This window comes from Tauraco erythrolophus, chromosome Z, assembly GCF_009769465.1.
Source record: "Tauraco erythrolophus isolate bTauEry1 chromosome Z, bTauEry1.pri, whole genome shotgun sequence".
NCBI lineage: Eukaryota > Metazoa > Chordata > Aves > Musophagiformes > Musophagidae > Tauraco > Tauraco erythrolophus.
Window position 1 is genome coordinate 21684423 of NC_141496.1, and position 13232 is coordinate 21697654.

At 38.3% G+C, this 13232-nt stretch overlaps 1 protein-coding gene across 1 annotated transcript in view; it reads right to left on the bottom strand.

Annotated features, from left to right (window-relative positions):
* Positions 1-462: 462 nt before the first annotated feature.
* Positions 463-13232, bottom strand: part of SLC38A9 (solute carrier family 38 member 9) — a 51580-nt gene continuing 38810 nt past the window's right edge. The window contains exons 12-15 of the mRNA XM_086628867.1: positions 11840-11953; positions 10361-10509; positions 2750-2839; positions 463-1048 (exon numbers count right to left, since the gene is read on the bottom strand). Coding sequence (XP_086484993.1) covers positions 883-1048; positions 2750-2839; positions 10361-10509; positions 11840-11953 — 519 coding nt within the window. The 3' untranslated portion in view covers positions 463-882. The remainder of the gene's footprint in view (positions 1049-2749; positions 2840-10360; positions 10510-11839; positions 11954-13232) is intronic.

Here is a 13232-nt window from a genome sequence, read left to right on the forward strand (position 1 = left end):
GGACTCGATGATCTCTAAGGTCTTTTCCAACCTAGAAATCTATGAAATCTATGAACATTGCGTGTCCAACTTGCATTCATAAAACCATATGCAATTCCTGACAAGACAACTTCACAGCACATAATAGCCCAGAGTTAACAGAGTTGAAGTGAGGTCAAGCCTGGAATTCTAATTTTAATTGTCTTGTTCTGATTTTTTTATCCTCCTGACTTTTTTCATTGTAAGATCACAAATAACTTGTGTACATATTGGTTCTGAACAAAACACTGAGACATGAGTTTATTGTTTCTCTTAGTTGGAATTTCCTAGAGGAAAAATATCACCAAACCAATTTAATAGCATATTCAAAATTAAGAGTGCATTTTGACCCAAATGACTATAAATTACCTAAAAAAAAAAAAGACAATAATTTCTTCATTTTCCAAACAACACAGCAAAATAACTGCAACAAAAGAGCTTTTGAAACAGTCACTGAACAATACTGTGAAAGCATGTTTGTTAATAAAGGTAAGAACAATTCCTTCAGAGGAAAGAGGAGTTCTATTTTTTCTGAGGCTAAAGCTGTGTGTTTGAGAAGTGCGCTGTAAAAAATTAAAATATTTGAGCTTCATTAATCTTTGATGTACATTCAACAAAACCAAGAGAACTACCTCATTCAAATCTGAACCATTTCACTTCTCATAAAACTGTGTTTTTAGAGGAGCAAGACAGGTTTCCTGTCAAGCCCCTGAAAGACGTGTTTTGAATTTGTTTCAAAGGTGCAGTTTTTCTCAAGAAGATCAAATTGGGGACTGTTCATTCTCATGCATGACAGTGTTGCTCAAGGCTGTTGCCAAATGTCACAGTACCACTTGTGACAGCCACAGGGAGAAGGGGGAGTTTTCACAATAGAAATTGAGCAATCAGATTAGCCAGTCCAAGGAGGATTATAAAGATGTGAACGATCAACGCTGGCCACGTCAGCTGCCCAGCACGATGCAAGGAGATCACGTAGATGAGGGACGGATACACGAATACAAAGGCCAGACCACATGTTGCTCCAGAGTATCTGAGGAAAGGGAGGCAGAGGGGAAGAAGAAAAGAAAAAAAAAAAAAAGAAAAAAAGAATGCTTTGTGTTAACTCTTGTTTCTTGTTGTCATTTTCCCCCCTCAGACCAATGAACAGTCTGGCTGAACAATGACTATCTGCGGCTGTTAAACATCAACTTCTGTTCCTTGCTGTCCTTTAGCTCCTTCATCGGCATTTAATTTTCCTGCTCTGTGTTGCTCAGCCCTCTGCTCCCGTATTCCAGCATTTTGACATGCCTCTGACATCTCAGTCACATCCCCAGATGTTTCTGAGGACTGACTCCCTATCTTTGACTCGATGTTTCTATTATGGGAAAGGGAAATTCGTCAACATGCAACAGAAAAAGACTGAACAGTGCATCGTTTGTTAGGCATCCTTTACTGTCAGAACTGCAAATCTCATTGCACCCCAGTCACCTGAGGACACATGTTAAAGCATGTAAGCATAGAAATGTTCCTGAATTTGCAGCTTTTATTTTAATTTATTTAATGAGCTCCTGGTAAACCATTCTACAGACCTGAAAAGATCAACATGCCCTCCTGGTAACATGATCAACCACAGCAAGTGAAACATTTAACTGTTCTTTTTCTAACCACTCCCTTGCTTACCAAAACCTCATTATTTTCCCCTACTGTGAGTTTCCACCTACTAAGCTGTACTGCAGCCAAACGTGCTTTATTAACTAACAACATATTTTATTTCAAATATTTGAACATTCCTTTTAGTCGCAGGAAACATATAAAACAGAGTAACCATCTGCAACACAAAACCAGTGAATACCTAAGTTAGACTGTATATAGACAACTTATCAGCAGAAAAAAATACTTGGTTACTATGCACAGTATGAACACGTTAGCAGAGGTCAGGATCAGTCTGCAAACAGAAAAATGTATTGCATATTTATTTGGAATTAATAACTAGACTATCTCTATTACTAGAATACAAAAATTTTCACTAAAGGGAGAAGTAGAAAAAAAAAGGAAATGGAAAAAACCTCAAAGATCAGCCACTGAGCAAAAGTAAGTTACTTTGCTACTCTGGTCAGACCCAAGCCTGTCCTTCTGGTTTTATAATTGTAGATCTCTGTATTTTTAAACACCTCCCTCTCCTGGTTGCTGTATGAAAGATGCAAATTAGGAATGAATGACAATGATTACAAACATGGTGGTGTCAAACATAGAAAATAAAACTCATTAGATTATTGCCTCTAATCTTTGTCAACTAGAGAAATCCCATGTGTAAGATATCATTTGGAAGTACAGCTCTTACGTCACTTTTCCCTTTGAAGTTATTTGGTTTCTTGGATTTTTATTACGGACCTTAAAACCAGCTTCAAACAGTCTTAACACAAAACAGAAACCTGAGAAAAGTCACACAATAACCGAGCAACTTTTCTACTGACACCATATTCTAACAAGGTCCTCAGATACAGCTCCAGTGAAACTTGAGGAATCATCCCAGTCACCTCAGATACAGAAGCACAATTGCAGATAGCCGCTTGTCAGAACTTTAAAAGAGCTGATTGTTTATACTTCTAAATCACTGTTTACAACTTAAAAAGGCATAAGGCTCACAAAATATAAAGAAACAATTACTTGCACGCATACTGTTCCTTTTCAACATCAAGAGGCAAACATGCAGCAACACCAGAAGCAAGTTCACTGTGCAAGCAACACTCACCTTATGATACCTCCTATATTTGGATAAAATCTTGCCATTGCTACTCCAGCTCCTACAATTGCTACGTTCAGGACAAGAACGTGGAAAATGCTACAGGAAAGTGAGGAAAGAGTGTTAAAAACATCTATGCTGTTATTTATTACAGAATACGACTGTTATCCTTCATTTACACTAACATTTAACTTGTACATGATGGTGTCCCCATTTGCACGATTCATTCTATTAAAGCGAATTAATTTCACAGCAAACACAATATCTACTGAATATTCAGAGTGCCAAATTCTAAATATCTAGTGTTTTAACTCAAAACATTCTTAAAAACTGAGTATGTGTAATTTGGCAGTTCTTCTGAAAAACACCATACGTGGTACTCAGCACTCAAGTATTTCAGATTCGAATACCAAAACCCAATACTTTATAACTTAATTCCCACAAGAAAGAATCAGCTTGTTCAGAGAATGATCTGAATTGCTCAAAATGAACTAATGGAAACCAGAAGAAAGGAAAAGATGCATTGAGTGGAAAACATTACATAGAATATCAGGGGGGAAATAACACCTTAAAGCTTGAACTCTAATGCATTTTGATAGAGGACAAACATTTAGAACGCTGGATGTCATTTAACAGATGACCTATGTACTATTTATACTGGATTTTTTTTTTAATTTGTTTGACAAATAATTTCCTGTCGCTTTCCTTTTTGCATTAAGGATGAAAAAATGGAGCTTTTCTGTTCCGCAAAAGCAGCTTTTAATGCATCAGACAAACTCAGTGTAGTTATGCACAGAGCTGAGACTCAGGAGAGTATCACTTTTCTTCAGAGAATATGAAATGTTGGCATATTTTAACACAAGGTAAAATCAGGAAATATAATAAAAAACTGTGGTATTTTGGTCACAGCTGTTTCTATGAAGGGAAAAAAGAATTCACACAGAGGAAACATACACACACTTACAGGTTGTGTTTATTCTTCTGGAGGATTTGCTTTCTTAAAATAAACAAAATCTGTAAGCCAATGCTAATGTTTTCTTAACTGTAGAAAGTATCTGTGTCATGGAGGATGTCACTAACTCACAAGTGACACTTTTAAAAGTGACTGCTTCCATGGCTGAAAGGCTGGCTGTCGGTTTCCAAGTTAGGAAGAAAGATTAGAGACTTAGTCTCATTTAAGTTTAGGGGAATGGAGGTAATTTAAACACAAAGGAATAATTTGAGATATGGACTATTTCTAATGTTCACTCCTGAAAATCGTTTTCAAAAGGACAGAAATATTATCAGTAATTTTGTACATGACAATTTAATAGTGGTTCAAGAGTGTACCTCAGAGACAGAAGACAGCCATGGGAATACACCAGCTGAAACTTTAACAAAAACATAATTGGGTATAAACCTGGTAAAACCCCCAAGAATAAAATATAAAATCCCAAGAATCAGATAAAATCCCAAGAATCAGACTTATATAGAGAAAGAAGGACCAAATGTTTACTGCTTGTCTAATATTGCTAAGGAAAGACAACTAATTAAACCGTTCATGAAAGTGTTTGCCATTAAAAACTATTTCCTCTCCCCCACATACACGGCAGATTGCAAATCTTACTGTCAGATAGCACAACTGAAGCCAAAATTTTATGAACACAGAAAATGACGGCACTTCTTCCATTCTCTTTTTGCTGAGATTAATTTTTTAGCAAGAGGGATTAAAAAGAGTGCGGGCTTAGTAATTCAAAAACGTTTTTCGAATTTGGGTCAGTTCAGAATATTTCAGCAGAAAGTGTGAAAGAATCTGAAGTATTTCATTCTGACATGCTTTAAAACAGAAGAAGTGATTTTGTAGTTCAAAGTTGTTTCGTGCTAAAAAATTAATTCTAGTTTCCTGTAACTTCAAAAGAAAAGTGGTGTGTGTGTGTGTGTGTGCGCGTGTTTGGAGTGAAATAACACATTTTTCAACTTCTTGATCTGGGAAAAAATAATTGGGTTGGAGAGGGAAATGTGTTTTGGCTCAACTGAAAACAATGGTCTCAAAATGCTAGAGCCTCCAAAACAATTCAGTACTTGCAGAGTAATGCTTTACAGTTTTAATTGTTACAATTAAGCAAGATCCTCAAGAATACCAAAATCAGAAAGTCTGAAAAGGATTTAAATCCATCTGTTTCAAAGCAAAAGGTTACACTGGATTTCTCCTCTGGAACATCCTTGCTCCTTTTTCTACCTTTTTGAAACAGCTCAAGTTCTAACTATGTTATTAGACAACAGCTGTTTAAGCTGTGAACGCTTTCTTTTGCCTAGGCAGATATTCCTAATTCACCTCAAACTCTAAGACAGGAAAAATTCTTAACGGAAAGAAAGGCGTTATCATTTGGAAAAAAACTATCCTTCTGAATAGAGAAGAATCTGATATCTAGGGCTACTAGTAGCTGTATTATTTGAGACAGTACTTTTCATAAGACTGTAAGTTTCATGCAAGTGTGCTCCAGAAGGGACAAGCACTTCTCACAGCCTGTAACGTTTTGAACCAGTTCTAAATTGCTCAGTTTTACCCTGACATTGGCTTACAATACAATTAATGGTCACCACACATTGCAAAAGGGCAATCAGAAAAAATAATTCTGCGGCATAACTGAGCTTTTTTCCCATCGTTGTAATAAGTAATCTAGATTATGTTAGAGATCAGAAAAGATTTGGCCCCTTTTACCTACCCACCCTGCTGGCACACAGCTGTTTTCTAAGCAGTGTAACTTTCTTCCTCTCGGTCAGTGGCAGCAGAGGTGCGTGGCCCATGCCAGGGGGGATTGTCAACTTGGGCAGCCTGATTAGGGCTGCTGCTCTTGAGGCACAGGCTGGATTGCCTCAAGGAGTCTGTAATTCTCAAAACAGGCAGATCCACGACAATCCAAGCGCAGCACATGGCGCTCTGTCTTCTATATTCTGTCCTCAGTCTCAATATTTTCAGTTGGGCAGATGAAAAGTCTAACTCTTTTCTATAAAGCGAATCACTGCTCACCTGCAAAAATCCCACAATCCCGCAACAATAGTAGACAGGAGGAAAAAAAAAAAGATTTTTTTTCTCATAAGTTTTTTTCCCCATTGCAAGGTTAACTTTTCAGATTGACAGTCAAGAAACAACCTGGTATGCTGCAGAAGATCATTAGAGGACTTGCTCTATCAAGTTCTCTCCTGTGGAAGTGATAGCTACAAGATAACCCACTGAATGACAGCGACGACATATCTACTTAATTAACTCCAGCATCCTCAAAGCAAGAATCATATTGAAAACTGTGAAACAAAACCCTAAGGCAGGGGACATTTAGAGAAAGAAACTGATTTTAAATCCTCTCAGGTCAGAGGCACAGAAATTAGAAGTGCTGCACTCGGCATGGAGTCACAGGGTCAACACACATGATACGGGAAATAGGAAAGCAAGGAAAAAGGCAAAACAAGATTATTTAAGTAAAAATTTTTGAAAGATTATTGTATCTAAAAATGCATTTTCTTCCTGGAAGTCTCACTCAAGTGACATTGGTCAAAAGACTATAGATCACTGCAGTTGAGCAGCAAGACAGAAGTTAGGTGAAGAGCAGATAACTAAACACGCATCCAAACAGCAGAAATTTATTTCATTGCATCAGAAGACGCACATCTGTGGGAGAACTGGCAGGTCTGCTGGGCTACCATGGAGTAAAGGGAGGACAATCTTTAAGGAAAGCCAAGTGATTTCTGTCCATCAGCCTATTTAACCTCTTAGAGCAGAAAGATGTTAAAGTTTTAAAAACTGATCAGATGACTGTACAAAGCATTTTATGCACGGCATATAATTAATCATGGGAATTCTCTGTCCCAAATATCATTGTCGCCAAGAGCCAGTAATGATTATAAAAAAATAGCTTTCTGTACATATAAGAAGATCCAGAGTCACGTAAGAAACAGCAGATAAACCACATGCCTCTGGCCCGAAGTCACCCATTAAATGACGCCATTGCAAACATATCTCACTTCAGAAAATAAAGTAATTTCCCAATACACAACATTTTGACTTTCTTTTACAACACCAGGGAGAGAAGAGGAGAATGAACAGTTTCTTGGGTTTCATCCCAGTACACCACTTTCTGTGTTGTAGTCTGTACCCAAGCATACATTTTGGAAAATGAAAGAAGGAACTGGGACACCTTCTCTTCTTTCTAAATTGTTTGCAGGAAGCATAAAAAGGCAGAAGGCTTTATCATGACGTCTGTCAGAAAACTACTGTGCTCAGCATGTCTACATACATACTTGTTTTTAAGATGGGCAAAGACACAGGTGACTTGATACTGGTACACAAAAGGAAGGAGAATCCCCCTTCTTAGAAGCAAGGGTGCTTTTGCTCTCCTCCTTACTGCTGGAGGACATAGGATGCTCCTCATCTCCTCTATGCTTCAGACAAGAGTATTAGGTTTGTGTGGCAGGGCTTTGGTGGTGGGGGGAGAGGCTACAGGGGTGGCTCCTGTGAGAAGTTGCTAGAAGCTTCACTGGCTCCAAGCTGGACCCTCTAGACAAGGCTGAGACAACTGGCAATGGTGGTAGCGTCTCTGTGATATTATATTTCACAAGGGGAAATAAAAAAAAAAAATGGCAGGGGAAGCTGTGGAGAGAGGAGTGAGAAGTGAAAGAAACAACTCTGCAGACACCAAGGGCAGTGAAAATGGAGCAGGAAGAGGTGTGCTGGAGCTGAGATTCCCCTGCAGCCTGTGCTGAGATGCCAGGTGGCCCCCCTGCCACCCATGGAAGTTAATGATGAAGCAGTCCGTGAAGACCTGCAGCTCATGGAGGACTCCATGACAGACCAGGTGGCTGTGCCTGAAAAAGACCATGGGAAGCCAGTGCTGGAGCAGTCGGTTCCTGAAGGACTGCACCCCATGGGAGGGACTCCACGCTGGAGCAGCTTGTGAAGAGCTGCAACCCTTGGTGAGGACTCAAATCAGGGAAGTTCATGGAGAACTGTCTCCCGTAGGAGGGACCCCATGATGGAGCAGGGAAAGAGAGTGAGGAGTCCTACCCTGGGGAGGAAGGAGTGGCAGAAACGACACATGATGAAATGACTGCACCCCCCATTCCCCATTCCCTTGCACTGCTAAGGGGGAGGAAGTAGAGAAATCAGGAGCAAAGCTGAGCCTGGGAAGAAGTGAGGGGTGAAGGGAAGGTGTCTTTTGAGATTTGGTTTTATTTCTCATTCCCCTACTCTGATTGGATTTGCAACAAATTGAATTGACTTTTCCCCAAGACGAGTCTGTTTTGCCTGTGACTATAATTACTGAGTGATCCCTCCCTGTCCTTGTTGTCACCCACGGAGCCTTTAATTGTATTTTTTCCTCCCTACCCCTCCAGGGAGGGGAAGAGTGAGAAAGCAGCCATGTGGTGCTTAATTGCTGGCTGGCTGGTCCTAAACCAGGTTTAGGTTTATTGAGTTTTTTTGTTTGGTTGGTTGGTTGTTTTTTTTAATTCTTCTAGAAGAACAGCATAGAATGCCGCTTTCTGTTGTGCTTTTTTCACCTGCTTCATGCTTTTGGTTTGTTATTTGCATAGAAATTTTCTAAATGTCTGAGAATATTCCCCTCCATATACACAACTTATGCATGCATCTAAAAGCTAAAGCTTAAGTCTCTGCAGGTCATTCTTCTTACTGCCCAAGAACCGTTAGCCTTGGGCATTGAAGATTTCGATAAAGGGAGCCAAGTATATAAAACTACTATTAGAGTGCTCGTTTTCCTACATAAAAGCTATGGAATGTATTTCCAAGTAGGTTCTTCAAGGTGGATCAACAGGCTCCCCAGTAAGACATCAGTTTATGTCAGTAACAGCTACTTCTTCATATTTGCAAAATGTTTCCCCACAAAAGCAGCTCTGAGAAAAACCCAGAATACTGAAATTCCTCCTAGAACGGTGATATAGGCACAGTGCTACTAAAGGACCATTGTCAGCTTTAGCTACTGGCGAGAACCAGTCATCGAAAGACATGATTCACAACCAGGTGGTAAATCTTTACTGTTTTCCCAGAGACAGGTCCTGCGCTTGCTACCAGTCTTCCGTTAGTCCTTATTACACAGAAAAACTAAGGGGGCTGACCTTGTCAGTTATAAATGCATATAACTGGAACTTAAAGGTTAGTTGAGTGATTTTTGTGCTATACTTGGGGTAACTGGGATACAAGAAAGGGAAACACAGTCAGCCAGCTAGAAGGTACTACCTTATCACTGTAGGTTGAAATGATTTAACTGGCTTCCCAGAAACCATTTTTGACTTCTCAGAAACTTTAAATACCTCCCTATAAGGAGTCTTAACAACAACAACAAAAAAAAGTGAGTGAAGCTACCCACAGGACATCCTGGAGATAAGAACCAAGCAAGTATTTGCATCATCACGTTTGTCATACCACGGAGGCTTAAAACAGCAAGCTGGAATTAACCTGAAAAGAGACTGGTATAAAGCTGCAGGTTCTAGGAGAGGGCATGAGGGAAATGAAAACCATTCTGGTCAGGGAGTAACTGGAGGGAGGAGATAGGAAGAGGCACATCCACATAATATGAAGGACATAGCTATTTCCCAATGGCAGTGAAATCCATGTTTAGCACTTAAATCAATGGCCTTGTTTCCAACAGTATCTTGCAGCAGTTCTTAAAAAATCTTAACGTTGAACTGCGTACAATTTAGCATTAAAAAAAGTAGGCACTTATTTCACTGCCTAATTTTAGGCATCCAATTTCTAGACCTTCTCATACCTATTTTAGTACTCAGAAGAAATACGAAACTTGGAACGACGTCTTCCGAGACCTGTATGCTACTGCTGCTGCCATAGAGGAAATACACATTTCTTCCTGGGGTATTGTTTTTTTTCCTTTCCTCCATCAACAGTAATTCACAACACAAAATAAGAAACTCGGATATACATGCCAACTTCTCAGCTGTGAGAAATTCAGACAATACTCCAAATATAAATGTCCTAGGTTTTATTTAAAAAACCCAAACCAAACCAAAACAAAAGAACTAAAATTGAGATCAGCTCTTCCCCGGAGTTCAGACAGTGTACAAATGCAGAGGTGTGGCTCATGTCTGAAATTAGCCTGTGAAAAGCTATTTTTATAAGCATAGTAGCAGCCTAGATAACACAGCTAACAACTCACTTTGCTATTAGCTCTGTTTAAAAACAGATGGATGATTACTAACTATGCACAGTCAAAACACATATCCAGAGTGTACGTCCTTTACAGCTTTAAGACAACTTGATGAAACGTTTCTGAACTGAGCAATTTTTTTCCCTGTACAATTTTTCTTTTGGCATATAAATGCATAAAACAAAGGAATTGTGTTGATGGAATTCCTCTGTTTATTGACAAAATGGAAGAGCTAAAGTAAAAGAAGTCTCTCATTCTGCTCTGTCAAGCTGTAGTAGTCCTAATCTGCAGGCAAGAGTTTATTTTGCATGCCTATTCACTCCCTCCCTGACTCTACAAACATTATGAAATTAGCTTTTGAAATGTATCTAACGCAGCAAAAGAAATCCCCAAAAGCTCAGTCAAATTTCTGACAACAGAATGACAGTTAAGCAAAGTGCACCAAGCTTTTGTCAAGTAGACTTCTTACCTTGGGTAAGCATTTCCAAAAAACTGTCTTAACAGTTGAACTCGTGCCAGATAGCCCAACAGTGGGTATACAGTCATCATCTGGAACAGCAGGAATATTCTTGCAATGAATGACATGATGTCATCACTGGGAAAGTTATCTAGAAAATTCTAAACACAGGAATAATGTTGAACTTATCAACTGTGGCTTGATTATATGTATCTTCTGATTTTTAATAGCTGTGTACAAGAAAGAAAGGGATAAAAGCCAAGCAACTATAATTGCTAAATGAACTCCGTAACATGAAATGCCCTCTCCCTCTTTCACAATTGCTTGCCACAAATACCAACTGATTTTTGAATATTACAGGGCTGATGTCAGCTTTCATGTTAGCATTAGAGATGGAATTACTTTCTAATCTTTTTAAAGATCCTCAAACAATCAAGGCTGTGAAAGGGCCACTTGATTTCTTTTAGGAAGATGGATTTGTATGTTCCTATTACTGGTCATAGCACATCTATAGATATTAAAGTTATTTAATCAGTAAAACTGGATCATATATAAATGATGAAGGGATCATATACTACAAGTGGAAGCATCTGAAAAAAGCAGTATAACACTTAAGTATCACGGAAATATACAAATGGCTTCATAAGTACTTAGGATAACTACAGAAAATAAATGGGAAAAAAAAATCACTTGTCATCTATTATTTAACTGTGGATTTCAACCCATGAAGTTATTTCAAATGGTTCAGAAAAATCATTTCATGGTTAAACAATGGTACCAGTTCTAACTAACGTACAGTCAGAGGAAGGCTTTAAATGCTGCTTTATTGCTAAATAGTATTTATGCAGGAGACATGGAACATCTGACATAAAATGGACCACCAGTTGGTAACTTCCATCTTTGAAGTAATTTAGGGTGTGGCAATCAGCCTTGCCTATAAGCAGGTAAGAGTTTAATAGCCTTCATAGGGTGTTCATGTGGTGGTGTTATCTGAAGAACTCTGCTGGGAAGGCTCACCACAGTGTTAAGACTCCAAACCCACCCATAGGAAGGACTCCCATCTAAACAAGCTTGCATTAGTGTTATATTTCTTTTTCTGGAGTACCTGAAACCAGTTCCAGTGAGGGAGATTGGTCACTACACACACAACTACACACAAACATAACATTTTTCAGGATTAAGGAAGCTAAAGAAATTAAAGCCTCAACAGTTCACTTGTTCATTTTGGTCCTTTCTACATCACTTGAGTATTTATTAAATGTTTGTTTTTTACAGAATTACTGGCAACCAAACATGAATATAAATGAGATAACACAAGCATTACTCATCTGCTTGTGGCAGTGCCCATGAGGCATTAGCCAACTGGCCAGAGTCAAGGACAGATGTGTCTGCCAGGGTGAGTCATGAAGCAAGAAGCAGTAGCAGTTCTTTTTTTAACTCATATTTATTAAAAGATCAAGGACAAATATATATGGCAGTAAAATATCTCACCTGTTCGATACATTCTTTGGATAGTGGTGGAGAAGGAAAAGATGCAAAAATTATCACTCCGACATACAGATATGTTAATCCCACCAGGAAGTATGCAATAGAGAGGTCTCTCACCTGAGGAAAAATAAAATCTTATTTTGGCCATCACTGACACACCGAAATAGGTGAAATGAAAACCTCATGCAAGATTTCCGTTGCATTTATTACTGTTACTCTTACATTTATTACTGTTTTATATTCATTACTATTGCTTTTACATTTTCACTTTTACTTTCAGTTACTTGAATGGGGACTTCAAATCTGGTCCTGGATCACATCAGAAAGCTGCAAGAAGATACTCCAAGGTGGAGCTAAACAAGTATTATGTACCCATCCACATACAGAAAAGGCACCAAGAAACAGACATGCATGTGGCATGTTATTTCTGGACGCACAAACATACACTAGTTATTCAAACAAACAAACAAGAAACCCTCTCTACTTTCTTACATTCACGTATTCCTGCTAAGAGCCTTCGGACAGAGACAGCTGTCAAAGACAGAAAGCCCATCAACGCCACATATTAAATCTCTACGACTAAAATCTTGCAATGAAAGACATCAGCTTATCCAACTGCAAACATAACATAAAGGATCTTTTTTAAGAAGCTGCTTTGAAACCTAAGATAATGCACACACACTTGCTCCAAACCAGAAACTAATACATCAGGCTTCTGTATGAATGGTGTGATAACAGAAGACACAGATAATACACGTTTAAATAAAAAACACAAATAAACCAGAAAAGCATAGGTAGGCACAGAGGTATATATGTCATTTAGCTTTAGGATTGTATTTTATAATGACTATTCCATTTAAATTTGCCTATCCACTTTATTACTGAATTTCTAAAAACCACCCCAGGTAAGTGCACTAAATAATAGTTAGATTTTTAGGAGACATTGCTAAATACATCAGTATGGATTTAAGCCTTAACTTCAATGTTCACTTCCGACTATGTTTATAAAGTATCTAATATATGAAACAATTGTCAACTACACAAAAGTAGTTAAAGTTTTTTAGCAACACTTAGCATTGGAAAATAAGCAGCAAATCTACTCAAGCACTTTATGAAATTGCAGAATCCATGTATACATCAGAGTGACCTCATAGCAATGTACTTACTGGGTTACTCTTCTGCATAAATTCTTTTTTTTTTTTTTTAAATAAAGTGGGAGACCATTTGTTTCTAGTTATTACTAAACTATATTCTGTATAAGCTTATGCTACACTACAAAACGCTCATTACCTTATGGCAAACCATTTGTTCAGCTGCTGCTAATAATCAGCTGCTTAAAGGATTTACTACTAATGCTTCCATACATGACCTTATTTTCTTAAGACTGAGAAGCAAG